Source organism: Canis lupus, chromosome 13, assembly GCF_003254725.2.
Source record: "Canis lupus dingo isolate Sandy chromosome 13, ASM325472v2, whole genome shotgun sequence".
Lineage (NCBI taxonomy): Eukaryota > Metazoa > Chordata > Mammalia > Carnivora > Canidae > Canis > Canis lupus.
The window spans coordinates 60,085,840-60,113,506 of NC_064255.1; the positions used below are offsets into that span (position 1 = coordinate 60,085,840).

Sequence of the window (27,667 nt, forward strand, 5' to 3'; positions counted from 1 at the left end):
TGGAATTCACTAAGTGAATTTTCCCCTAATTCATTTCATGTTACTTATGTTATGGTTAGGAACTAATCCTTCATTCCAGTTATGCAGTTTACTAGATTTGTGATCTTAAGTATCTAACTTTTTGTTGTTTTCTTTCTCTTTTTTTAAGAGCTAAACTTCCAAGCTGCACTTTCCCAATCTGTAAAATGGGGATAATTACATAGTTTATCCCATAGAGCTATTGTAGATATAGCATATTTCATGTAAAGCATTTGTTAGCTTCTAGCACATAAGCATTTTTGACAATGTTACCCTTAGTAATGTAAACTAATAAAACATTTTCTAGCTTATACTAGAATCAAAATGATCCTTTAGGATCCTAGTATAATTAGAATCTCTATTAAATATAAAAGGCTTCTCATAGTTTAATAATTCAAGGATAAAAATAAAAGGGGGAAAATTCTTGAAATTCTGGACCATACATGATGATCAGATATGTACCTCAAAGAAACTAGCAGTTCAAATTCAAAACTTTTGATTTCAATACATTGCTATAGAAAATATAATTTTTATTTAAACTTTTAAGCTAGGAGGTAAATAGGAAAAATGTTGTTACTGTTCTTTTAATGCTGAATAAATGGGTGGTTATAAAAGGTTAAATGATGTGTGAAGTAAGTGGAGAGGCATGATTCAGATCCTGGCTCCAGACTCTAACTGGACACTTTCTTAATCTCTGCATGAAAAGCATGTGTCAGGGAAAAATGTCTATTCAGAAGTAACCACAGGCAGTATCTACAGAGCTCTGTACAGAGCAGGGTAATAACACCGTGTTTAGGTTCTATGCATTTTAGAAAAAGTGTAATACTGCATAGGAGATCATTAATTTTTAAATTTTGTATTTAACCAATATTAGTTTGATTTTGAGAAAATAAGCTACATATTTTGTAGAGGGAAAGGGAAGTTTTTGGAACGGGCTACATATATATATATATATATGTATGATGTATATACATATATATATATGTATATATGTATCATATATATATATGATGGAATATGGCTATTTCCATCATTTGAGTCATGTGAATAATATCGAATTATTAATAGAATTTTGTATAAAATTTAAATTATGCTGATAAAACCATGTCTCAAGAGTTTAGGGACAGTTAATAAATGGAGATTTTTAGCTATTGGGCTTTGGGTTTCAAGCTATAGTATGACTGATAAAGAGCACAAGAAATATCCAAAGCAACTTCTGATGAGACTAATTTGTTCACTCAATAAGTATTTCTTAAGCACATAATTAGTGCCATGGTAAACTAGGCCCATTCCAGGGAAAGTGTGGTGGTCATGGCGCTGTCTGGCCATGACTCTGGCACTTGCTGGTGCTGACTCCAGGCATGAGAACTCTATGATCACCTTCCTTTTTAACTACCGGAAGTTAAATGTGTCATGGACATTGTGGAATTGACAACCACTCAGATTCTACAACATTGACATCTAACTTTTTTCTTTTGCAGGAACCCACAATCACTAAGGACACTTCTAGTTTGAATATATAACATTTACAGGGGCTTTGGAGATAATTCATATTGATTTGCAACCTTTCTCTTAGAAGGAAGATGTTACAGACTTTTTTTAAATTAAAAATTCCTCCTGAACACTGAATATGTATGCAACTTTATTAAAGGTTAATTTCTCACAGTTTTCAATGACCAGGAAAAAAAAAAGACTAGAAAGTCCTGAAGAATGTGCATGTATTGAATTTCTACAAACTTTGTCAGCCACAAGATGCGGAACAAGGTATTTCTGCTCTCTTACTGAGTTAATCCACTGATAAGGCTTCCCATAGTGTGGCTTAAAGTGTACATTCCCTTACCACGAATTCTAATCCTTTAATGAGAATAAGCCTATGGGTCCTTTTTTTTTTTTTGATATATAACATCAACTGTTAAACCTGTTCCGGTAGGTATTCTCATCTCCACTTACCACCTCATCTGAGTATTATAATTGAAAAGGCACAGAGAGGTCATCTAGCCATTCCAAGATCCCCTCTGCTATACTACAGCCTGTAGTCACTCCAACATCTCCTTGAATACCTGGAGATAAGTTTTTTTACCTTTTAAAAAGTTTTTCCTTACAGATTATTTTTAATATTTTTTGAAGTATAATTGACATATTAGTATCAGGTATAAATCTAATGTTTCAATATTTGTATACACTGCAAGATAATCACCGCAGTAAGTGTAGTTTCCCCATCCCCATATTAACTTATGCAGTATACCGTGCGGTATTATTGACCGTAGTCACTCTGCTGTACATTACATTCCCATTACTTATTTTATGACTATAGGCTTGTGCCTCTTGATCCTCTTCCCCCATTTTGCCCATCCTCCAATCCTCCTCTCTGGCAACCACCAAATTGCTCTGTACATCAGTTATTTTGGTTTTATTTGGTTTTGTTTGTTGGCTTGATTTGTTTTTTAGATTTCACACATACGTGAAATCACACAGTATTTGTCTTTCTCTGCCTGACTTGTGTCAGCATAATACCCTCAAGGTCCATCTATACAAGATTTCTTTTTTATGGCTAAGTAGTATTATTCCATTGTGTGTGTGTGTATCACATCTTCTCAATCCTTTTCCATCAATGGACATTTAGGTTATTTTCATATTCATATCTTGATGTATTCATTTTCTTCTGCAATCTGAGTACCCCAAAAATAAATCTAAGCTCTCTTTCACATGATGGCCTGTCTAGCTTCTGATGGCCACTCACGACCTTTTTCTGGGGAAAACATCCTAGTTGCTCTTCCTTGGGTTACTCTTGCCCTTTGAAGGACACTCACATGCTGAAGATATTGCAGAGGGATTTTTGTATATATAATTTTTGTTCTTTTAGGTAAAGGTGTTTTCTGTTTATTAGATTTTGTCATTTGAATTAAGATTTAGCACGTGGAAGTAACAGCAGCTTCTATGGCCTGAATTCAGCCAGAATTACAGCTTGTTAGAGCTTGGTGAGTTGGTGTGGAGGATGCAACCAGAAAGAGTAATTATTCCCTCCTGATACTGCTTGATTTCAAAATTCCACTACTTACATTCAGATTTAACTAACATATTAAGCCCCTATCCAGTTCCAATTACTATGTAATGTGCTTTCCCATACCTTTAGCTGAGGAACCTGATTATCTAAAGAACCTTGAGTATGCTTAGCAGGAAGATGTCTCACTTAGTCAAAACTTCAGCTCTGGTGCTCATAAAACTATCATTTATGAAGTCAGACACCATGATGAGTGTTTTTATACATTTCATTTCACTTCATTACTGGTTCCAGAGATACTTATTTTTATATTCATTTTTTTAAAAGATTTATTTTAGAGAGAATGAGAGAGCAGGGGGAAAGGCAGAGTGAGGAGAAGAGAGTGAATCTTAAGCAGGCTCATGCTCAGCATGAAGCTGACATGGGGCTGGATCCCTGGATCCTGAGATCATGACTTGAGCTGAAATCAAGAGTCAGATGCTGGGATGCCTGGGTGGCTCAGTGGTTGAGCGTTTGCCTTTGGCTCAGGTCGTGATCGTGGGGTCCTGGGATCGAGTCCACATCGGGCTCCCCTCATGGAGCCTGCTTCTCCCTCTGCCTATGTCTCTGCCTCTTTCTGTGTCTCTCATAAATAAATACATAAATAAAATCTTAAAAGAAATAAGTTAAAAAAAAGAGTCAGATATTTAAATGAGCCACTGAGGTGCTTCTTAATATTCTTTATTTTCTTAAAATTACAACACTACCAAACATGCTTTCCAATAGGTTACAATCAATACCAATAGGATATTTACAAAATATTTTAATTATGGAAATTTAAGTTTAAAAAAAATAAGAGCATAGGGCAACATTATGTGAAACAAAATGCTCTGAATATATAAGACACAAAAATTGAAAAGAAACCACAAATAGATGTATTTGGTAGCCACTCATCTGAAGTTTTGATGAAACTGTTAATGTTGCTTATTCCCCAATTTCAACATGTTGTGATACTTGATGAGTCAACCAAGTAATAACTGATCCCAGGGAGAGGCCTTCAAGCCACAAGTTTCTCCATTCCATTCACCTCTGAGTCTATAAAATAGCTGTAGTATTCCTGGGCCAGTCACTTCTCATTTCTTACAACATCCAAGAGAAGGAACGGGTTGCAAAATTTGAGGTAAGAGAGGTCTCAAATATTGTAAACTAAAGTAGATAGATAGATAGATAGATAGATAGATAGATAGATAGATAGATGATAGATAGATGATAGATAGATAGATGATAGGTGATAAATAGATAACAGACATATACTGTCAAATGTCGAAATTAAAATTATTGAGACTGTCTCACAATGGTTACTTGAATTTGTAAGCTTAGTAATTAAATAATCATTGTGGGTATCATGCTTTATCACTGTACACCTGACAGCACCTATTATAATGCTTCATGCTTAAAATTTATTCTTTGTGTTTATTTATGTCTGTGAGGAATGTATGTTGTGCATGTGTGTAATATTGCCTATTCTTCCAGTTTTCTTATAGAATTCTGAACTTCACTGGAATTTTAATTCCTTTTCTCATTATAATTATAACATCATCTGGTATTTTTTTAATCCCAATTTGAATTTTGATCAATATGATCAAAAATAAAGACAGAGCTCAAAACTTGATTACATTTTTTCTTTTATATTTTATTTTTCTGTCTGATATTTAGGAAGCATTAAGAGGTGATGAAATCCCCAAATCACCTCGAAGCCACCCCAAAATAATAATAATATGAGCAACTGATATTTTCCTGAATGTGAAAGTTTAAATTAAATAATCTTCAGAAAATTTTGTAATGTGTTGACCTATAATTGTATAAATACTTAATTTAGCTCATTTTTCTCAAAAACTTATTATCAAGTATAACGAATATAACAATTTGTATCATAAGATAAAGAGTCTATCATCAAAATATAAAATGAAATGTTTTGGAAATGTCCTTTCCCAAATGTCAAAAATAGATCCCTCTAAACAGCATGGAATTTTTTGGGTTGCCTGAGAACCAAACCAAATTTCTGTCACTTAAATTAATTTCATAGTCATTATTACATTACTTTGAACTTCCTGATCAGTAAATAACTGCTTACCCCCACACTACCATTCTCTGTATAAACTGATGGCATATTTCATTCTAGAAATTTTTATTAGCATATGCAGAGATAATTCTAAAATGATATGTGAGCATTTATTTTTAAAGGAATTGAGATAACATAGTTATAAAGTTGCAAAGTACCTTTGATTTTATCCAAACAACAATCTGCTCCATTAACAAATAGATTGATGCCCTAAGATTAGGTGACTTGCCTAAAGTCAAAGAGTTGTTAGTAACATAATCTGTACTACAACAAGATCTTCCAAATTTATGCTAACATTTGGCCTTTCTCTTGACTTCTAGGACATTTATGAGTAAGATGAGAGTTCTCCTTCTGATCACAGCCATCCTGGCTGTAACAGCTGCTTTCCCGGTAAGTATCCATTTCTATATTCCAGAGTATTTATGAATTGTTTTGTCCTAATTCATGAATCCCAGGAATATTTTTCCTCCACAGACTATATTTCTACTTTACAAACATGCCTGATATCTGCCCCTTTAACATGATATTCTAGAAAATACTGTAAACCACATATTGTTCAGTGCTTATTTCAATTCCATATAGCCTGATACAGTGGTGAATTTTAATCATTTAGAAAACATATTAACACTTTCAGAAAAATGGTTACTATAATAGTTTCTGGACACTCAAATTCTTGATTTTAAAAAATGGATAGTATAAAATAAGATTAGGTAGTAGATAAATTATGTCCTTCATAGACAACATTGTGTGTTTCATCACTATGAGTTGAACTAATTTTACTGTTTGAGTTTTAGGTCTCTCAAGACCAGGAAAGAGAACAACGAAGTGTACGTTACATTTTTGCTTTTTAACACGTAAGATTTCTGTGTGAAATATCCATACTGTGGTTAAAATTCCTTTATCTAACCCTCTCAAACTCCAGAGTAAACCTTAAGGAGTTTAGGTATTATTAGCACTCCACAGAATAGACTTCAAGAATTTGATCTTTGTTTGTAAAAAGGGAATTATATCAGCATCTCATGTAACAGTGGGACCCAAACAAACTTGAATCACTCTGTGATAAACTGGGTTATGATATTTTTGTTAGAATTATCTAGGCTAATAGAAGTTCATAATTATTCATGCCTCCACTCTGCTTAATTCTACAAAACTCATTCAAGAAAAGCTAAATAATAATATATTTTTTTAAAAAACTTGAGAATTAGGGGCAGCCCAGGTGGCTCAGTAGTTTAGCGCCGCCTTCAGCCAAGGCATGATTCCGGAGACCTGGGATCAAGTCCCATGTCGGGCTCCCTGCATGGAGCCTGCTTCTCTCTCTGCCTATGTCTCTGCCTCTCTCTTTCTCTCTGTGTGTGTCTCTCATGAATAAATAAATGAAATCTTTAAAAAAACAACTTGAGAATTAAGAGATGTGTATCAACTTTGATGATCCCACCAGTGACAAATTCATTAAAGAATTATTTTAGTATAAACAATCAAAAATTTTTAAGAAAACGAAAATAAAATTTCAATGGGGGGTTGTTTAGGGATTTGTTTATACTACTAGAAATCCTATTATCTGAAAGGAAGAGTAGTTTTGAGGTCAAAGCTATAAACAGTGTTTAAAGATACAGAAATTGATAGAGGTATGGACAGAAGACAGAGAGGGAAAGAGGAAAGAATGAAAAGAGATAAAGAGGAGATTGCATCTAACACAGATTTGGGTAAAGAGCTTACATAAAAGCAAAAGTAGAAATCTGGTATCACCTCATCAACCCTCCCACTCCGACCTTATAGCAATTATTAGGAAAATTTGGCTATGAGTAGAAAGGTACAAAGATATAGTTTTCTTTAAGCAATTCCTAAAGTTTTCTAAAATGATGGAAATTAATTAAATCCCTGTTCATAGTACACATAGAAAAGGTAAGTGATCCTAGAATTTCTAAAATCTCTATTTAAAAGTGAAGATCCACATGTTAAAAGGCTATTTTATCTCTCTTAGTCATAAAGACTAAAACAAGTCTTTTTAATTTCTTTCAACAGGTCAGTGGGAGTGACGAATCACCTTTACAGTTTTACGGGCCCCCTTACCAATACCCATATGGCCCATATCCACCATTCCTGTATCAAAGATATCCATGGTTTAGATATTATTTTCCTTTTCCAATACCTCTCTCTGTCCCTACATCTATTCCTTCTAATGGACAGTAAATAAGAAAGAAAAGTCCCACTACAATTTAAGATGAAATAGTGGTAAGTATACCCAGTACAAAGCATGTTTTTTAAGTAGTTGCCTATGAATTATAATGTATCATTCTTTTAAAAAATGTTACAATGTTCCTACTTATCCCTTTAAGTTACAATTTGTTTCAATCTTTTTATCTGGTAGACATTGTTAGGTCTCCACTCAGAGTTACATACAGAGTCTTTCCATGATCAAGAGATCAGGACAGTTTGAATATCTCATTTGCTATGATGTACTAGAAATAAATCCTTTCCTTTCTTACTAAAACATTTCTAACTTTTTAAACATCTTCTACTATCATCAACATGTGTGCTTATTTGGGCTAAGTCAGAGGTCTAAAGGAGTCAAAGTTTCAACCAAAGTGGACATTGCAATAGATAAACTTGTGGATCTAGGGTCTAAGGCAGATTTCAGCCTATTTCTTAGAAAATATGTATTTTTCTAATTAATATTAAAACTTCAAACCTAGCTTCTGTTGGTCATATTACAATAAAATCCTAAGGCTGGATATCCCATGTATAATAGAGGACCCCTATCATCTCATCATCTCAAAAACAAAGTTACTAGATGAATTGAAGGAATGTAGACTACAGATTACATTAGGACCAAGAGGGCTGTTTTAGGAAAATAAAAACCTTTCAGCTAATGCCTACCACTAAAGGCCTCTGCCATCTTTCCTGCAACTACTAGTCTTTAGCAGAAAGTTTCCCAGTCCTTGACCCAGATTTACTTTTGAAGTACTCTTCATAATTGAGAAGCAAAAAATGTATAAGTTCACAAGCAAGTTACCCATTTGGATTAATAACTGAGTGCTTATCATTTATTTCAGGTCACTGTAAAATTGAATGTGAGCCACTTCCCTGAAGAATCAATATTCTTGCTAATAAAATAAAAATAAATGTAATTGAAACAGCATACAGTATTCTCTTGCCAATATCTTTAGTGGGCTTCTGTAGTAAATAAAAGAGAAGATCATGGTTTCCTATTTTCTAAACATACTTTACTGGTAAGAATGCAAAATACATTTGAACAGATTTTAATATACATTTCTTTTTGAGAGAGAGAGAGAGTGCATGAACCAGGTAGGGTGGGGGAGAGAGAGGGAGAGAATCTTAAGTAGGCTCCATGCTCAGTGTGGAACATGACCCTGAGATCGCAACCTGAGTTGAAATCAAGAGTTGGATGCTTAACCAACTGAGCCATTCATGTGCCCCCTAACACACATTTCTTGATGACCAGCTATTCTATGGAAAATATGGGGATTGAGGTGACCAAAAATTAACCAGTCCTAGGAATACCTTGAATAAAAAAAGTCTATCCAGCAGCTTATGCTGTATAGTTGCATCAATTGCATTAACAAGTGCCAAAGATTGGGATGCCTGGGTGGCTCAGCGGCTGAGCATCTGCCTTTGGCGAAGGGCATGATTCTGGGTCTGAGGATCGAGTCCCACACTGGGCTCTCTGCAGGGAGCCTGCTTCTCTCTCTGCTATGTCTCTGCCCCTCTCTCTCTGTCTCTCATGAATAAATAAATATCTTTTTAAAAAAGTGCCAGAGGTTGATTTAATTCAAAAAATATTTGAGTAATTGACCCTCAATTATTCAGCTGTGTCTGTAATTATAGGATATAAGCTTGATGTGTTGGCAAAGGATATCAAAAATGATCAAGTAACTTCTCTAATTTCAAAAAACTGATAATGAGTAAGATCCTAAAAATAGGTTTGATATCATGCTTGTAGGTTACAAAGTGCTTTTTTGAATCATTAGATCAACAAATCATTACATAATCTCTGTTCAGTATATGTGCTGCCGAAGCCAGCATTACATAATCTCTGTTCAGTAATCACATTTCATATGTGGGGAAACTAAAGATCATGAAGGCCCTGTGGACCTACACAAAGACCTAGTACATAGTAGAAACCCTGAGCTTCTTTTTGAATTCCTGTGCCATCAGCCAGCCTTTCTTATAGCCCCAAATGTTACACCACATTATCACCATTCCCCACAACTGGCTTTCATTCTCAAAGCACAGCTTTGATTATGGTGCTCTCTTTTCATGCAATGTCTTTTCCTGTTTCACCAAATCCAATTTATTGAGGGTGCCTGGGTAGCTCAGTTGGTTAAGTGTCTGCTTTCAGCTCAAGTCATGATCCCAGGGTCCTGGAATTGAGCCCCAACTTGGGATCCCTGCTCACAAGGGAGTCTGCTTGTCTCACCCTCTTTCCTCTTTCTCTTCCTTCTCTCTCTTTCAAGATCCAAATCCAAGATTATAACATTCATGAAAAACTTTCTCCTATTACTCTAAACAGAATGAATCACTAACCACTTTGACCTTCTTCCATTATACTTTTATTTCTTTTTTATAAATCTTACTAAAATGTCTAATAAAAACATTCATTTACATTTCTGTATCCTTCTCAAGGAGACTGTAAGTTCCTGTAGTACACAATAATCTAACTGTTCCCCAGTACTTAAGGGGAGTATAGGGTACTCAGTGAATGTTTAATAAATAAAATACATTATGAAAATATTCAAATTCCTAATGCTAAACAAAAGAGCTTTTTCATATCTCTGACCTATATGGGCACATAAATTAACAGATTATTCCTCTTTGTCCTCTTTGTAAAAAAAAAAAATTAAAATCAGTATATCAGTGGTAACATTTCTCTTACTCAATTATTTCTCCCTTATTCAATTACTTTGCTAGTTTTGTTATTAGCAAAACAAATTGGGTGACTTTGTGTCTATCCATACCTCTACAGAAATTGTAGTGCCCATAAAATTTGAAGTCATGAATAAAATTATTTGTCACAGGACAATGCAAAAATCATAATATATGTGTGTGTATATATACACACAAATGCACATACATATATATATAATCGTACATAAAATTTTATATATATATTACATGTATAACCACAGGATTTAACATTTGTGTCAGCTATGGAAAAAACAATTTCAGATATTTTAGTTAACCAAATATATATTCCCTTTCATATAAAGTAAATGCACACAGCAAAGATTTTACAAACTTCATTGAAGAATGACTTCTGATCATCGGTTTCCATAAATCTCCTGATGGACATTCTAGAAACAAACCCCTAAAGGAGGAAAAGGTAGCAAGTGGTGAAGAAAATAAACTTTTCTGCAGTAAATGACAAAAACATCCAACAAGATTCTACTTGTACAATGAGCCTTTTATTGTGTCACAATGACAATCTTTGTCCCCACAGGTCAGGAAATTAGAAAAATATCCTTTCCCTTATAATTCCTTTCACTAAGGGAAAGGAAGGGAAATGAGTTGGAAAAATTAGAGAGGAAGACAAACCATGAGAGACTCCTAACTCTGGGAAATGAATAAAGGGTTGTGGAAGGGGAGGAGGGTGGGAGGGGAGGTGGGTGGGGGGTTGGGGTAACTGGGTGACAGGCACTGAGGAGGGCACTTGATGGGATGAGTACTGGGTGTTATACTATATGTTGGCAAATCGAACCTCAATAAAAACAAAACAAAACAAAAAAAAAAAAAAAAGAAAAATACCCTTTGAACAAAGACTACACTTCTCTACTCCAAGTTAAAATTGTTCATAGCTAACAGCCCTAACATTAATGAGGGAAACTCTGCCATGATCCATAAGTTGGCTACAAATTAAGGCCAGCCTAATGAGCCTCTTGGCATGACTTGTATAGGGAAACTGCTGTCTCTCTTGGTTATTTTGAGGTATCAGACGTTTCTCAAACATTAAATATTAATTCTTTGGTATTAACATCAGCAATCCCAGTTAAAACTATGGGAGGGAGAATAAGAGGACCAAACTATCCTCAACATAATTTGGTAAATGAATTTTATAATAATTATTTCTTGAAAATGCCAGTTTAAAATATCATTTGCTTAACCAATAGAGCCAACCAGGCACTGCTCAAATTATTATTTTTAATGACATTTGGCTTCATTGGGCAAAGTAAAAGAGAACAAAAGATGGGAATAAAATAATTTAGAACCTGTTTCTAATGAATAAAAAAATAATATAATGTTCTCTTAATCTTAGGAATATCCTCTGACCTGAAAAACAAGAGAAGGTGATAAATATCTTATTATATCTTGTTCAGTACATAATACTTCTAATAATTTTTCATATAGAGAACCAGTATCACCTGATGAGTTATTTCCTTATATAAATGGCTAATATATCCAAGAGATAATATTTCTCCAGAATTCTACATGAATTCAGTAACATGGTAGCAGAGTTATTCTTCTGGGTAAACTTCTGGCCTAAGTTTGATCAAACCAAGGCAACTGAAAGAAAGTAGCTGCAATAGAACAAGGTGAAAAGTGAGGTAGTGGCAGCTAAAGGGCTCCTTCTTCCAATATCTTAAGAATGCATCCAATTTCTCTCAACTATCCAAGACTTAAGTAGAGGAATGAAATACAACCAGGGGCACACTGATCTCTAGCAGCAATCATTCCAAGCGAGAGCCCAGTGAGAGCTGAGATCCACCAACAATCAGAGGGAAGTCAGTTCTAATGCTCTCAGGAAAATCAATCCCAGAAAACTTATCTCTTATCCACATACACTGGCTCTTCAGTGAAATAAATCAGAATTCCAGGGAAAACAGATAATATACCTGCCTACTTCTTCATGACCAGGTTCTGGCATCATCCAGAAGAAAGTAATGAATCCCAAACTTTCAAGTGTATAAAAAGCTATTGAGGTGTTAATTTATTATACAGATTTCCAGGAATGCTCTTCTAAAAATTCTGACTCAATAGTGTGTGCTGACATAAGAATTTGCAACTTAAGCAAGTATCCAGATAATTAATAATTTGTGCAACAAACATTTGAGCGTATAAAATATGCCAGACACTTTAATTAACTCTATGCAGTGGTGAACTTAGGTTCTCATGAAAGAAGACAGAGAATAGTACATGAACATATATAAATTTTGAAAATAATTTTATGTTGTAATATGTTATGAAAAACATAAAAAGATAAAATAATAGAGTGATGAAAAGAAGGAAAGGCCTATTTAGAAAATGTGCCAAGAAACATCTCTCAGAAGACATTTGAGCTGAAATTTAAATAATATATATAAAGGAGACACTATTTGAGAAGTATAAGAGTAAGTTTCAGAGACTATGAACACAAGTAAAAAGTTCCTAATTCAGGAAAGAGTATAGTACCTTCTAAGAAAGAAAGGTTATTGAGACTGACACATAGTGAGAAAAAAAGTGGTGGAAGATAACTTAAGAGGAATAGAGACAATAAATCAACAGAAACTAATAGGTGCTGATAAGATGCTTGGAATTTATCCTAACTGCTAGTGAAAGCCACTGAATGACTTTAAGTAGGAGAATAACCATATCAGGTGTATGTTCAAAAGATAACATTTTTTATAACTATGTGAAGAATGTTTGTAAGTTGACAAGAGTAAAAGTAGGGAGAACCAGAAAGTACTGAGATGGTCAAGTGTGAGATGTCAGAAGCTGGGAATGATTAGAGCAATAAATGTAAGACTACAAAGTGTTGGCAGCTTTCAGGTATATTATTAAAATAGGTGTTTATAACTGTTTTAATGGCTTATTGAGGAGGGGACAAAAGATGACTCATGGGATTTTTTTTTTTTTTTTTTTTTTTTTTTTTGTCTTCAGCCACACAGAGTATCATGGCATCATTTACTAAAGAGGAAAAAGCTAGTAGAGGACTTGGTTGAGAAAAAGGATGTGTTTGGAAATCAAATACTGTTTTGTTCATATAAATGTGGGGCATCCATTTCACATGCAACTGGAGATTTTTTTTTAATTTTTATTTATTTATGATAGTCACACAGAGAGAGAGAGAGAGAGGCAGAGACACAGGCAGAGGGAGAAGCAGGCTCCATGCACCGGGAGCCCGACGTGGGATTCGATCCCGGGTCTCCAGGATCGCAGCCCTGGGCCAAAGGCAGGCGCCAAACCGCTGCGCCACCCAGGGATCCCCTGGAGATTTTTTTTAAGAGTTTTTATTTATTTATTCATGACAGACACACACACACACACAGAGATAGAGAGAGAGAGAGAGAGAGAGGGAGAAGCAGGCTCCATGGAGGGAGTCCCACTTGGGATTCAATTCCGGGTCTCCAGGATCACACACCCCGGGCTGAAGGCAGGCGCTAAACCACTGGGCCACTGGGGCTGCCTGTGAATGGAGATGTTAAAGCTACTGCTGGATACCTGAATCTGTAGTTCAATGAAGTTAAGAGAATGTGTATCATATTTAAAACCATAGGAATGAGTAGGTCAACTATAAAGGTATTAAAGAGAGACAAAAGGTAGAGTGGTAAACTCAGGAAGAATCCATGAAAGTTTTCCCAAATGTAGATAGAGTCTGAGAAACATAAGAGGAACCAAAATGTTAATTAAAAGCAGCCAATAATTTGAGAGCTAAAAACAAAAGAATAAATCATTACAGGTCAGAAGGAGCAATCACCATGCCAATGGCTCCAGAGATTGATTAAGAGAAGAATCTAAACATTTCCAATGGATTTGATTACATAGAGGTCATAGTTAACCTGGCTATATATTTTGAATGGTATCAGAGGAATAAAAGACCTATGGAGTAAATAAAGCAAAGAGTCCTAGGATCATATTGGATATATAATGCTTTACAAAACTGAGAGCTTTCTTGATTACCTTTTTTAAAAATCTGTGTTATTATAGCAAGCCCAGAAACTCTGGGATTCTAAAAGTTACTAAAGCATAAATTTATATGTGCACTAATGCCAAGGTCAAACAACACTCATTCTGGGATCCAGATGATATCCAATGTCTTCTTAGGGCCTCAAAAGGGTCTCTCCACCTATGTCCAACAGAAAGCATTATCTGTATACATACTCTCTGCCAGCAGAAACTATGATTGTCTACTACATTCTTCAAAGTGCCCTGTTTTTAATAAGAACTATATAAGTGTGTACTGTTGATTTAAATGCACTGTGTCATATTCCATTTTGCTAGTGTTGAAAAATGTTAAGAGCATTTTACATTACTTTCCCAGAATTTTCACATACAGCAAAGTTTTCCAAAGCATACAAATTTCTGCATTAAAATGTTAATTTTCTGGTGCCTTAATTAATCATGTTCAAAGTTATGTTAGCTATTTACATTGCACCTACTATCACAAACACTGTTATATTTCAAGCACATGATAGAGTATTGACATCAGCCTGGTATTAATGAAGTAGCTGAGAAATAAAATGAGATAGAAAAAATACAATCACATGCTGTGAATACCACAAAAGAAAAGATATAAGGTACATATCAGATATGAAAAATGATAACAGAAGAAGGATTTGTTATGGGTAAAAGAAAGCATAGGTGTCAATGATCACCATCTTATCACAAAATGATTATTTCATTGTGCTTGAAATGTGAACATATGAACTCACAATCACGTCTTACCCAGCTCCACTACGTCGTTATATAAACAGACATGATTTGGGACCTAAACAGGGGAAAGAAGCTTTAGCTAGACTAAGAAGCCCTGTTGGCCCTTTCCCCACAATTCAGGGATGTTTCAGGAGTAGACTATGATCCCTGAATTGAATAGATGACGAGGTCAAGGCTAGTGAATCAGTTTCAGATTGTAAACACTCTTAAGTTTTAGGACCTTGTTTATCACTATTCCAACTTCCTGAGATATTTCACATCCATGGGAGTTCTGATCTTCCTTTTATTTTTCTTTGGAAAATACCAGAGAATCTGAGTTGCTCCAATGTAGAGTTCAACTAGTTCATCTATACCAGCCAATCAAAACTCTTTAGCTCTCTTAGACTGCCTTAGGTTAATATATACATGCGGAATACTCCATGTCACTAGTATTCAGGTAAATGTTAGGACTGTAAGTTTCACAAGGGCAAGGATCTTGGCCTGCTTTGGTTACAATTTATTCCTAATGCCTGAGACAGCACCTGAGCTAATATAAGAACTCAACAGGGCAGTCCGGGTGTCTCAGTTGGTGTAGCGCCACCTTCAGCCCAGGGCGTGATCCTGGAGACCCGGGACTGAGTCCCACGTCGGGCTCCAGCATAGAGCCTGCTTCTCCCTCTGCCTGTATCTCTGCCTCTCTCTCTCTCTCTCTCTCTCTCTGTCTCTCATGAATAAATAAATAAAATCTTAAAAAAAAAAAGAAGAAGAAGAACTCAACAAATACCCAGTGTTTCAAGAAGGTCAGATTATTGTTTGAGGTAGATGGGTGACCCCACTGTAGAAATGGTTTTCTCTTGGTATAGGTAAGGATTCCTAGCATTCCCAGGTGAAATAAAATTACTGAAATATATTTTCCCACTAAAACAATATTATTAAAAGTGTTCTGACGTCTAATACTTGTGAATAATACTAATTTAAATAAATTCTGGTAATTGTGAATTAAATACTCAAAATTAGTATCATTCTATGGCTCTAAATCAATGACTGAGAAATTATCACATAGAAAAGAATGCCTTCATAATTTGGAGACTGACCAGTCCATAATTTTCTATCACTTGACCCTGACAACCAAAGAAAAAAGGTGTGACTAAACAGTCTATACAGAATGTCTGGTCTTAATACCCAGACAACTTGTTTTAGCAGTTTTGAATCTCTGCCATCTTTCTGCAAACACCAGAAGCCAACTATTCTGAGAAATAGAAAATCTCAACTCACTCTGTACATACTCAATAAGCATTCATTCTATGATTCTGAACACTGTTCCTAACTTTCTAAGACATGAGATTGTTCTAAGAAAAAAAAACAAGAATATAGGCAGAGCTACAATGATGATACTATTTCTTCTATTCTGGCAGTCTTACATTGATTCCTGTAAATACTTCAATCTTGCCAAGACCTCACAGCACAATTAACATTTTTTTTTCCCCAGAGAAATGCAAACAAAAGAAAATATCCTTTTCTGAAGTAGCTAAGCAAATTACTTGGTTAGCTATTTTACCAAAACAACCCCCATATTGGTGGTTTTATGATACTGACTATATATGTCAGAATGAGCTATCTCTAAAATAGAGCAATTATCCTCAACTCAATAATTTCATTTTGTATATCAAGAGTATTACTTGTATTACCAAAACCTAAAAATCTAAAATAAAATTTGATTCTTAAGAGCTTAATCAATGAACAAATGTATACTGAATGATTACACCATGAGTTTACTGAAAACTGTATGTTGCAGCTCAAATGCAAATGGCTATTTTATATTAATTAAAATATTTCACATTAGATTTAACTTGTAAGAAATTGTCCTGGGTGTATAAGAAATGGTCATTTTTCTAATTTTCAGAAATCAATAGTTGTAATTCTATAAAGAAGATCAACTAGAGCTCATAATGTATGCAGTATCACTTGATATCTATGTTTTAAATGAAAAAAACTTTAAAAATATGAGTGTTGTGGTTAGCTATTTTTCATTTTTACAACAGCTTTAAATTCAAATAGGTAGGGTTACTTAAGAATACAATTATTTTTTTTAGAACTCTTCTGTATCTTTTTATGAAACATAAAAATTCATTCCTTAAAAAGTGTAAGTAGTCTTTCTTCAGGTTTTACAAATGACAACTCTATTTCCCCCTCCACATTTCATTTACTAAGATTGACCCAAAGATGACCCTACTGTGATCAAATCTTTCCTTTTTGTCATCTTCCTATTCAGTGAAATGTAGGAGGAAAATAAATCACGTGAGCAAAGCACTAATACCCTTTAATAAGTCTTCAGTTATTTATCTTGGGTCTTCCCTACAATCGAGAGGCCAACTCAACCTACCGCCAAGCAAGACCTGACAGGCACAAGGAAAGGTAATCATATTGAAACATCCAGAGAGAGTGATTCCTTTTCACAGTAGGTGTTAATAATACCACCAAAGTTATTTTAGAAGCACATTTTCTTCCTTTACGCTTTTATTGTTAAGCTTGAATATGTCTTGGCTTCATTTTTTTTTTTTTTTCTTGGCTTCATTTTGACATTAGTTTCTAACCTAAACCTTAGATTCTGAATGATGTAAATGATCAGATTTACTTTTAACTTCACTTTGGGGTAAAGGTCAAGTTTTGATACTCATAAATTACTAAAGAAAATGTAAATTCTGAAGAACAAGGTAGAGAGGCAAAGCCAAACTCTTAACTACAGAGAACAAACTGATAGTTACCAGAGGGGAGGTGGGTGGGGGAATGGGTTACATAGGTGATGGGGATTAAGAAGTGTAATTGTGATGAATACCAGGTGCTGTATAGAAGTGTTGAGTCAAAATATTACACACCTGAAACTAATATTACACCATATGTTAACTGTAATTTAAATAAAACCTTTAAAAATTCATAGAAACTAAATAATTAAAAACTAGAAAATAAGGTATTTAAGACAAAGAATCTATTTCAACAGACAAATGTGGAGAGTTAACTTTTCATCAAATGACATGTAATAATAATCCAGATCGATCCCTTAATTAATTTCAAATATAAGGTTATCTTAAGGTCACAATTTTATTTGTTATAGTATAACTATTGTTTTAAAACATGCTCTTTTGTATCGTCATGAAAGCTGAATAGTTCTACTATTTTACAAATTATTTCTATCTTACCAAGTGATGAGGGCAAAGTCAAGTACTCATTGGTTTAAGTAGCTGATAAGTTATGTATGGTCTTATCTGATTTCTGTTTATGCTAAAAAGGAAGGAATTACTATCATTTTATAGAATGTTGTGTGTGTGTGCTTGTGTGTTATAACTTTGTGGGAACTGAACAGGAGTCTTATTCACCATAGAAATTTATTGTTCAATCTATAATTTTAAAAGTTAAATAATCTATGTTCATAATACTTGCTAACACTAGATCTTAATCATTCCAACAACAACAAAAAAAGAAATAATAATTATATGACACGCTAGGGGTATTAATTATCACTACAATGGTAATCATATTACAATTTATAGTATGTATCAAATCAACATGTGGTACACCTTAAATTTATACAGTGTTATATATCAAATATATTTCAATTAAAAAGTTAACTGTCAAGTAAACACTTACTCTTTATGAAATTTGAATATGCTGTAGGTTGTACAGATTTGATTCCATATGAGTACTTTTCTATCCACTGATATCCCATCAACAGTTTAGTAGACAGCCTTAATCATTATCACCTGGGAATGGAGGCAAATAGAGTTTGATGTGCTTCCTCTTTCCAAGCCTGGGTTTTAACTCTGTGACCCTTTGTCATAAAACTCTGTTTGCAGGACTCAAGTCTATTACAAGTATGGCAATAACAAGAGCTATATCAAATATATCATAAAGAATGCATTTTCAGGATCCACCCTCTTCCCTTCATCTTACATGTTCCCATTAGATCGATCATGGAATTACAGAATCTTAGAAATCAGTTAAACCTTCATTTTAGATTAGAAAGATAAGGTCCAGGCAAGGGAAATTACTTTGCCAAAGTTATACAAGCAGAGGTAGGGACTGGGCTAGAACACAGTCCTCCAAAGGAATGTATAGTCACAACACTCTCCAACATAAAACCACACAGCTAGTTTCTGTTGTTTACAAAACCATGCCTAACTTATTCACCTGGCATTCAGGGCTTCTACTTTTGCTGCCCTAAACATTCTTTTCTACTTTATCTTTCCCTTCTTATAAAACACCACTCCATTCAAAATGTTTATGGATATCCCCAAGGCTTTCTTCTACACTTGAGAAGGTTTTGTCCGTATTTATCTCTCCATGGACAAATCCCATCTATATGCCATCTCCTTCACAAAGAATTTGATGATTCTTTTAACTGAGACCTTCTATCTGCAGAAAACCACTCGTGGCATTTTCCACTTTCTTTCCCCTTACACTGATTTGTGTATGTTTTAATGCTTTTCCTAAAACTGATGCTAGATGCTGGGAAAGCCTGTATCAGAGTCACCCTAATAATCTCGTTTGGTTTTTCTAAAGCTTACGATAAAGTTTCCACATTGGCTAAATCTACCCATAAATCTGGCTTTTTCCCTCCCTTAAAGCAAAACAAAATAAAACAAACAAACAAAAAAGTCCCAAGTCACTTCTAAATTATAAAAGATCCTTTTAATTTAATTTTTTTATTTTTACTTTTAGGTGCAATGATGAAGAGATTTTTCCTAGTTGTGAATATCGTTGCATTAGCCTTGCCATTTTTGGTGAGTCAATTTCATCTAGTCAATTGTAGTAAGACTTTAAGAAAATTTTATTTAAAAGTTCTAATTATGCAAATTTTTCTAAGTGCAGTTGTACTTACTTCATATAACAAAATAATTGGGGATCCCTGGGTGGCGCAGCGGTTTAGCGCCTGCCTTTGGCCCAGGGCGTGATCCTGGAGACCCGGGATCGAGTCCCATGTCGGGCTCCCGGTGCATGGAGCCTGCTTCTCCCTCTGCCTGTGTCTCTGCCTCTCTCTCTCTCTCTCTCTCTCGCTCTCTCTGTGACTATCATAAATAAATAAAAAATTTAAAAAAAAAGAACAAAATAATTGTATACTGGCTATATTTTCTTAAAAACAACTTATTGTTACATTCTGGGGGAAAAACAATAGTGGAAATATTTTAAAATTACAAAATGCTCTAAAAATAATTCCTAAAAAATAAATACATAAATCATATTTCAGATCAGAAATTCCTTTAATTAAATTCCTATCTCAGATCCTTTTTCTTTAGAAACTAAATCCTTAAAACATTAGGAACTTGGTTAAAGATTTTCCACCAGTATCAAAGACCTTGAACACATCTACTTTTAACATTCAAATATCATTGTGTCTTTTGTTATACTCCTCTCATTATGTCAACTGACTCCTCCCCAGGGATAGTATCCATAAACAATTCTATGGTTTTCAGACATTTTCTTGAATTGCATGCTATATGTTAAAGCTATTGGACCAAGGAAAAAGATTTGGCTTTTTTCTTTCTTTCTTTCTTTCTTTTTTTTTTTTTTTTTTTTGACTTGCTTTCATGTGTGTTGGCTTTTGCTGTTTTATTTTCACGTTCATTCGGGGATCCCAGGCACTTATTTGCCAATAGCAAGAGCAAGAAAACAAACAGAAGATGTTATATGACCATCTCTTAGATTATATATTTTGGAAGACACTATTGCTTGCTTCATAATTCATGTATTACTAAATTTAGACTTGCTTTTAAGTTGATATCTATTAAATAATTCTATTAGGTAAATTCTTGGAGTCAAACTCTAAAAATTTGTATTATGGCTTTCACATTTATTTTCTTTCATTTATTCTTTTCAATTTATTGTAGCCACCAGCACATTGCAAACTTGGGTTCTTTCTTTGAGGGACAGGATTAAAATTTATATAAGAAAATTATTCTTTTAGGTTATGGACACAATTCCAACTTGTGTTGTGGGGGAGGGGAGAGGAGTTGTGGGTTCTCACACACCACCAAGTAATTTTTGGACACCACCAGAGTGTTGAAGAATTTGACTCAATTCTGACACTATCTTCCCAGAGATAGTGTCAAATTTCACAAGTTAAGGTTTCAGACCTACAAAACCTCCCACTTCAGACCTTAGTTGCAAGCCCGGGCTGTTACCTGTAGTTCTGAAGACTGGCTATAGATGGGAAGTTCCCACAACTCCCTTCTTGGGCTTGGTTAGTTAGCTAGAGTGGCTTACAGAACTTAGGGAATGTTTTACTTACTAGATTATGGGTTTATAAAAGGATATAACAGTCAGATGGAAGAGATGCACAGGGTAATATATGTGGGAAGAGTTGCAGCCCTCCTATACCCTCTCCAGGAAAGTCATTCTCCCTGAATGTCCATGTGTTCACCAAACTGGAAGCTCTCCCAATTCATCCTTTCGGGCTTTTGTGGCGGCTTCATTACATAGAGATGACTTATCAGCCATTGACAACTGATTCAGCCTCCAGTCCCTTAACCTGTCCCTGGAGGATCAGGAGGTGGAATTTAAAGTCCCAACCTTCCAATCAAGTGGTTGGTTTTTATGCCAACCAGCCCCTATCCTCAGGTGGGGTCCAAACGTCATTTCATTAACATTATAAAATACACCTTCTTCCCCAAGGCACCCCCATCACTTAAGAAATTATAAGAATGGGGATCCCTGGGTGGCTCAGTGGTTTAGTGCCTGGCTTTGGCCCAGGGCGTGATCCTGGAGTCCCGGGATCGAGTCCCACATCAGGCTCCCTGTATGGAGCCTGCTTCTCCCTCTGCCTGTGTCTCTGCCCACCCCCTCTATGTCTATCATGAATAAATAAATAAAATCTTTTTTTAAAAAAAAAGAAATTATTAGGGTTTTAGGAACATAACTGTGCCAGAAACTAGAATGAAGACCAAATATATATTTATTATAAATTGCAGTATCACATGATCCACAACTTCCAACTCTATGGCAACCTCTTCCTGAGCAACTTGATCCTCCTCTAGCTCCCAAACACTCCTTCCCATTTTCACAAAGGCTTCAAGCCAGAGGGACATGAACAAATAATTCAAAAAAAGAATGAAAGTTTATAGACATATAGAATTTTGGAAGTAAGGCTTCCAGGACCTTGAGGGGGCTAGCTATTGTTGGGAAAAGGTCATTTATTACTGTCTAATAAAACCTGAGTTTTGAGACTCTTCAAATGTATATTGGTGGGTCACATGCTTGAGGGATAATTGCCAACACGTATCTTGAGGGATTTAGAGGTAAAAGAAATTTCTAAAGGAATTTTTATATGTTAAAGTAGACTTCCAGGATCCTGGGGCTCAGGATCAGGGGCAATCAGGCTAAGATTGTCTTCTGCCCTGAGCAATGTATCAACATTGAGGCAGTTGAGTCTGTAGAGGAATGTCACTCTGCCTGATTCAAGGACTTGTCATTGAACTGTACATAGTAAGGAAATTTAATAATTTTTCTTTTGCCTTTCTTTCTGACATCATTATGACCTCATGTCAAAAGTTTATAAAACCATTGTGAGTTTCTAAAGCTTTAAGTATATGCCTATGGAACTTGTTTTCTCTCCTGATTCCCTATACATGTTGCAATCCAGAATTAAGAAAAGTATTATAAAAACAAGTGAAAGTTGATTTTTTAAAAAAACCCTATTATTTATATAACATTTATATTTTATGTGAAAGGCAATTTTTTAACCTAAATAAATCTCATAAATATCTTAGTAGGAGAGCAGAAAGTATACTCAATGCTCCTCTTATTTTTAACAATATACATTCAAAAGGCAAACAAAATCCCTCCAAAAAACCCAATGTACATTCAATACAAACTTAATATGTTACTTATATTTTTCATTTAAGCAGCTATCATGTATATTTGTTGGCACAGGGGTCTGATGATCATATTACTTTCAACCTTAAACTCTTCTCCCCAGGGTTGATTTTTAAAGATTTTAATTAGTTTATTGCTGTCACTTCTTGAGTAGTTCATAGGACTTATAGATTAAATAACCATGGAGAATGCTTTACAATATTTTACAATATTAAAAACATGGAAACCTTGTTTAGTCTTTAGTACAAAAGATTTATAAAACCACACGCACAAAAAAAAAAAAACTGGACTCTGCCTAATATTTTTTTAACTTATTTCTTCTTTCTGTGAACCTCAGCAGGGTGCAGAGGTGCAAAACCAGGAACAACCAACTGTAAGTTTATTTAAATTATTTCTAACAGAGATAAGAACTCTGAAGTATAATATTATACAAAGTTCAATGATATTTAAATGCCTTATATCTAGAAATTAATAAATAAACCCCATAAAATAATCTCATAATCTTTGAAAAAAGTATCACCTTAGCAACCAAATGTATGAATCAATCTCAATATTCATTTGAAAACTGTGAATTCTTTTTATAACCCAAGTCATGTGTTTTTGGTTTTCATGTTTATTTTGCAACATGAGAAAACTGTCTTAAAGTTTAATATTGGGAAAAGAGGAAAACAAATGTAAAGTTTAGTATCTCTCCTCACTGAAGACTTGGGGAAAGATCCCTCTCTGACCCATCTTTGAATACTTCTCATATGTTTGCACTGACCTCCTCTTTTTCCCAAATATGTTTGAATGAACACATTTAAATGTGTCTCCTTTCATGAGAAGTACTTGCTTTGCAGTATAATTTTGTTGATTTGTTTTTACTCATATGAAAAGGTCTAATGGCATATTTTTATAAATGCACATAAGAGACACACAGAGGCAAAGAAAAATAGAAAATTCCCTAACTGAAAAAAAAAAAAAAAAAGAAAATTCCTTAACTGATTTTTAGTGAATAAAATGAAGCTGAAAATAATCCAAAGTATAAATCCAGGCATCCTCTCACATCACATTATTTTACTACTCTGCTACAATTAGTTTAGAAAAAAAATGTACCCTCAGCCTAATCTCTAGATAAATAAATTTGTAAAGAATTACAAATATGTGGTAAGAATACATATATACATATGTACTTACATATATATGAAAATATATATATGCACATATATTTCTGTGTGTGTGCTATGTTTAAACACAGTATGTCAAAGCTCTCTGAGATTTTTCTAGCTGTTGTACTTGCTATAATGCCCCACGTTTACTGAACACTTTTCATACATGCCTAAACCTAGGCAACGTGGTTTTACATTATGGATTACCTCAACTAATTTGTTTGAAGCAAACATTTTGGGGGCATCTGGGTGACTCAGTGGTTGAGTGTCTGCCTTTGGCTCAGGTCATGATTCCAGGGTCCTGCAATGGGGCTTCCCAGAGGGGACCTGCTTCTCCTTCTGCCTCTGTCTCTTCCTCTCTCTCTGTGTCTCTTATGAATAAATAAGTAAAATCTTTAAAAAAAAGAAACTAACATTATTTTTAGTGTTTGCTGAAAATCAAAAAGTGGAAGGGAAGAGGACAAATCTGTATCTTTGTAAAATAATATAGTGATTGAGTTCATTACTTCCAGTATTGTAGTTATTTAAAGTCAAACACTGAAATATGTACTTCAAAAAGTTCTGATTTAAGATATCTCTATATTCTAACCTACAATAATGCCATCTGCATGATGTATTCTTTTTACAGTGTCGTGAGAATGATGAAAGACTGTTCAATCAGAAAACTGTCAAGTATATCCCTATTCATTATGTGCTAAATAGCTTTTCTCACTATGAACCCAACTACTACCCACATAGACCAGCTGAACCAATTAATCATCAATATGTGCCTTATCCATTTTATGCAAAACCTGCAGTTGCAGTTAGGACACATGCCCAAATTCCTCAATGGCAGGTCCTGCCAAATGCCTACCCACCCACTATGATGCATCGCCCACAACTACATCCATCATTTATTGCCATTCCCCCAAAGAAAATTCAGGATAAGACAAGCATCCCTACCATCAATACCATTGCTACTGCTGAGGCTACACCTATTCCTCTCACTGAACCAAAAGTGAACACTGCAGTCACTTCAGATGCTTCCTCAGAATTCACCATCACAAGCACACCTGAGACTACCACAGTTCCAGTTACTTCACCTGTAGTCTAAAAACTCTGAGGAAACACCAAAGAAGACAACGCAGGTAAATGAGAAAAAGACAAAAATAAATAGTACAGACAAGATTCATGTATTTATCAGTATAATCATAATACCTAAAATAGTATAATAGATAAATTAAGCTTATTATGAGAGTAAGCAAAATGAGTTCATTATAATTGTAATTTGGTGGTGCCATAGCATTGATATACTAGATTCTGTTCCAATAAGAAATGAAATATCTTCTTTTACAAACTACAGAAAAATTAGAGATTTTATTAGCAAACTTTATTTCAATAATTGAAACACTCTTAGAATCTACTAGTTTTGTTTCATTCCTACTCATACACAAGGAAAGTAGAGTACCATATTATGTTAAACTTACGATTTTTCTTATTTCAAAAATAAATTTTTAGAACATTTATATAGAATATGAGGGTAAATACATTTTAAACATTTAACCATGTTCTTGCACTCTTAATTTTGCCCTGAATCAAACAAAAGGAAGTACATTTTCCATGCATTCCTTTATTTCAGACATCATTTCTGAAAGTGTCCAGGAAGCCAGGCACTCAAAATTTCTTGTATTCTAAGATGAACCCATGGGAAAATTGGAATTCCTAGTTTTAAAAGCACATATATACTAAAGGAATACTTTCAGAATCTTAAATGTGATGCCAACATTTCCATTTATTATTTGGATCAATGAATAATGGCAAAATCTAAACTGAAATTTATGGAAAGAAATTAAAGGGAAAGATAAATAAAATAGAGAATAACCAGGATGTGAAGTACTTTGGGGGAGAAAGTTGTAAAATTTTAAGGTTCTTTGAAATAAATATTTTCAGTGCATCACATTGTCTACACGTTATATAACCTGAAATACAACACAGTGACCTGTGATACAAGGGAATAGTATTAGACCAGAGAGGGTATTTGTTTCATCTTTGTGACTTAGGCAAGTCATTGCTCTCTCTGAACTTTCATTTTCTCTTAATTTTGGGTTCTATAGGGTTCAAGTGACAGTGCATATTGTGGAAAGATTGTAAAAATGATCAGTCTACAAAATGTATTAAAAGAATAAAATCCGTAAATGCTAAAATTTACTTTTAACCAATATCTTGTTCTTACTAAATGGTAGAAATGTTACATAGTTATCTCAGATTACTCCTATAGCAACCATATGGGACAGATTATATTACTATCTTGAATTCACAAATAAAAAATAACTGGCCCATGGATATTAAATAAATTACCACAACTCAAAAGTTCAAAACTGGGAACCAAACCAAACCTGTCTGGTTTCAGATAGTAAAGCAAAATTACTGTGCTATTTCTACACAGACTGTCTAATGCACAGAAATAGGGAAAACACATTATGGTTTTCTTAGACAAATGTATGTGCAAATTATATTATTTAGCTCTTATTTAATAGGACATATGGTAGGAAAAAGAAAGTGAGATGGTAGATAAATTTTTGACTTATTAAAATTTAGAAAATAAAATAAGAAAATTAATAGAAGCAACATGAAAGCAAGTAGTAAAATTACATATTTTATTGATTCAAAATGTTACATGATTCCGTTTCTAATGAAATAATCATTATTTCAGTAGTTATGAGTAAACTCATAAACCTAAATTTCTAAGTTAAAAACAGTGCATAATATCACTTATAAAGAAGCATATTAAGGACATTGTCTTAGTGTAAATATTAAGCAAAGTCAATTATTTTCAGTTACTATAAGCCAAGTTTAAATATTTAAATTTATAAAATCCTTGGAAACAGATATATGAGACAAATCACTTAAATAAGAGTCTACATGAGAACTATTAACATACTATTAGCTAAATTCCTCAACTTTCACCATTTTTTATAGGTCTTGCTGAAACCAAATGACTACTCCAAACTCTTCCTTTGGTCACTCGTCTAAATTCATTCAAGAGAGAATGTGATTTTGATGAATTTGGCTCCTTTCTCTTCTCATCTCACATTTTACATCCAGATCACATTTAATTTTTTGTTTCTTGCACAATAAAGCCATTTGAATGCAAGCGGATCTCTTAATTGAGGAGTCTGTGGATTATACCTCAGGGATCTTTGAAACCTTGAAATTCCAAGGCAAATTTAGTGTGAATTTGAATAAATAAGTTTATCTGGGGGCAAAGTTCATAATGTTCTCCAATTCTCAAAGTGGTCCATGGTCTAACGGTGATTAAGAATGTCTTCTCTAGTATGACACCAGAACATCTAAACTTACAAGTATGTCATCAGAACTAGAAAAGGATTAAGTTAACATTTTCCAATCCAAGGGACCACAAAGTGACTCTTGGGAACCCTGGAAACTCCATCAGCTTCTGTAATTTTGCCATGGATCTGTATTTGTAGCTGTGGTATCTATAGCCTGCCTATACCCAAATTGGCTCCTAGGAATTATCTAAAATTAGCAATACTGTGGAGCACTTAAATTTAATGTTAACTCTAGGGCAGCCCAGTTGGCTCAGCGGTTCAGCGCAGTCTTCAGCCCAGGGCCTGATCCTGGAGACCGGGGATCGAGTTCCACATCGGGCTCCCTGCATGGAGTGTGCTTCTCCCTCTGCCTGTGTCTCTGCCTTTCTCTCTGTGTGTCTCTTATGAATAAATTAAAAAATCTTAAAAAAAAATAATGTTAACTTTGGAGTTTCCAGGGTTTCATATCTATCTGTCCAAACATAAACATGGGTATGTGCATGCACATTGCGCGCACACACACGCACGCAAGGAAACTTCTGGAATTGTAGTCTTCCAGTCTACAAACATTGGTGAATACTCAAAGTCCAAAAATAGAGTT

General features: G+C 34.4%; 1 protein-coding gene and 1 long non-coding RNA gene across 3 annotated transcripts; both read left to right on the forward strand.

Moving 5' to 3' along the window:
* Nucleotides 1-4,111: 4,111 nt before the first annotated feature.
* LOC125752397 (uncharacterized) lies at nt 4,112-8,259 on the forward strand. Its single transcript, XR_007401830.1, has 5 exons — nt 4,112-4,178; nt 5,441-5,510; nt 5,915-5,947; nt 7,143-7,352; nt 8,174-8,259. It is a non-coding gene; the product is annotated as an uncharacterized LOC125752397 (long non-coding RNA).
* Nucleotides 8,260-11,389: 3,130 nt separating this feature from the next.
* Nucleotides 11,390-26,873, forward strand: CSN3 (casein kappa). Of its 2 annotated transcripts, none has more exons than XM_035711301.2 (6): nt 11,390-11,422; nt 17,017-17,159; nt 19,461-19,522; nt 22,948-22,983; nt 24,387-24,885; nt 26,717-26,873. In XM_035711301.2, the coding sequence occupies exons 3-5, from the start codon at nt 19,466-19,468 to the stop codon at nt 24,849-24,851; spliced, it is 558 nt and encodes a 185-aa protein (XP_035567194.2). In that variant the 5' UTR covers nt 11,390-11,422; nt 17,017-17,159; nt 19,461-19,465; the 3' UTR covers nt 24,852-24,885; nt 26,717-26,873. The 2 variants fall into 2 exon arrangements, with proteins under 2 accessions (XP_035567194.2, XP_035567208.2); XM_035711315.2 differs by having other exon boundaries at nt 22,951-22,983.
* The last annotated feature ends 794 nt before the right edge of the window (nt 26,874-27,667 follow it).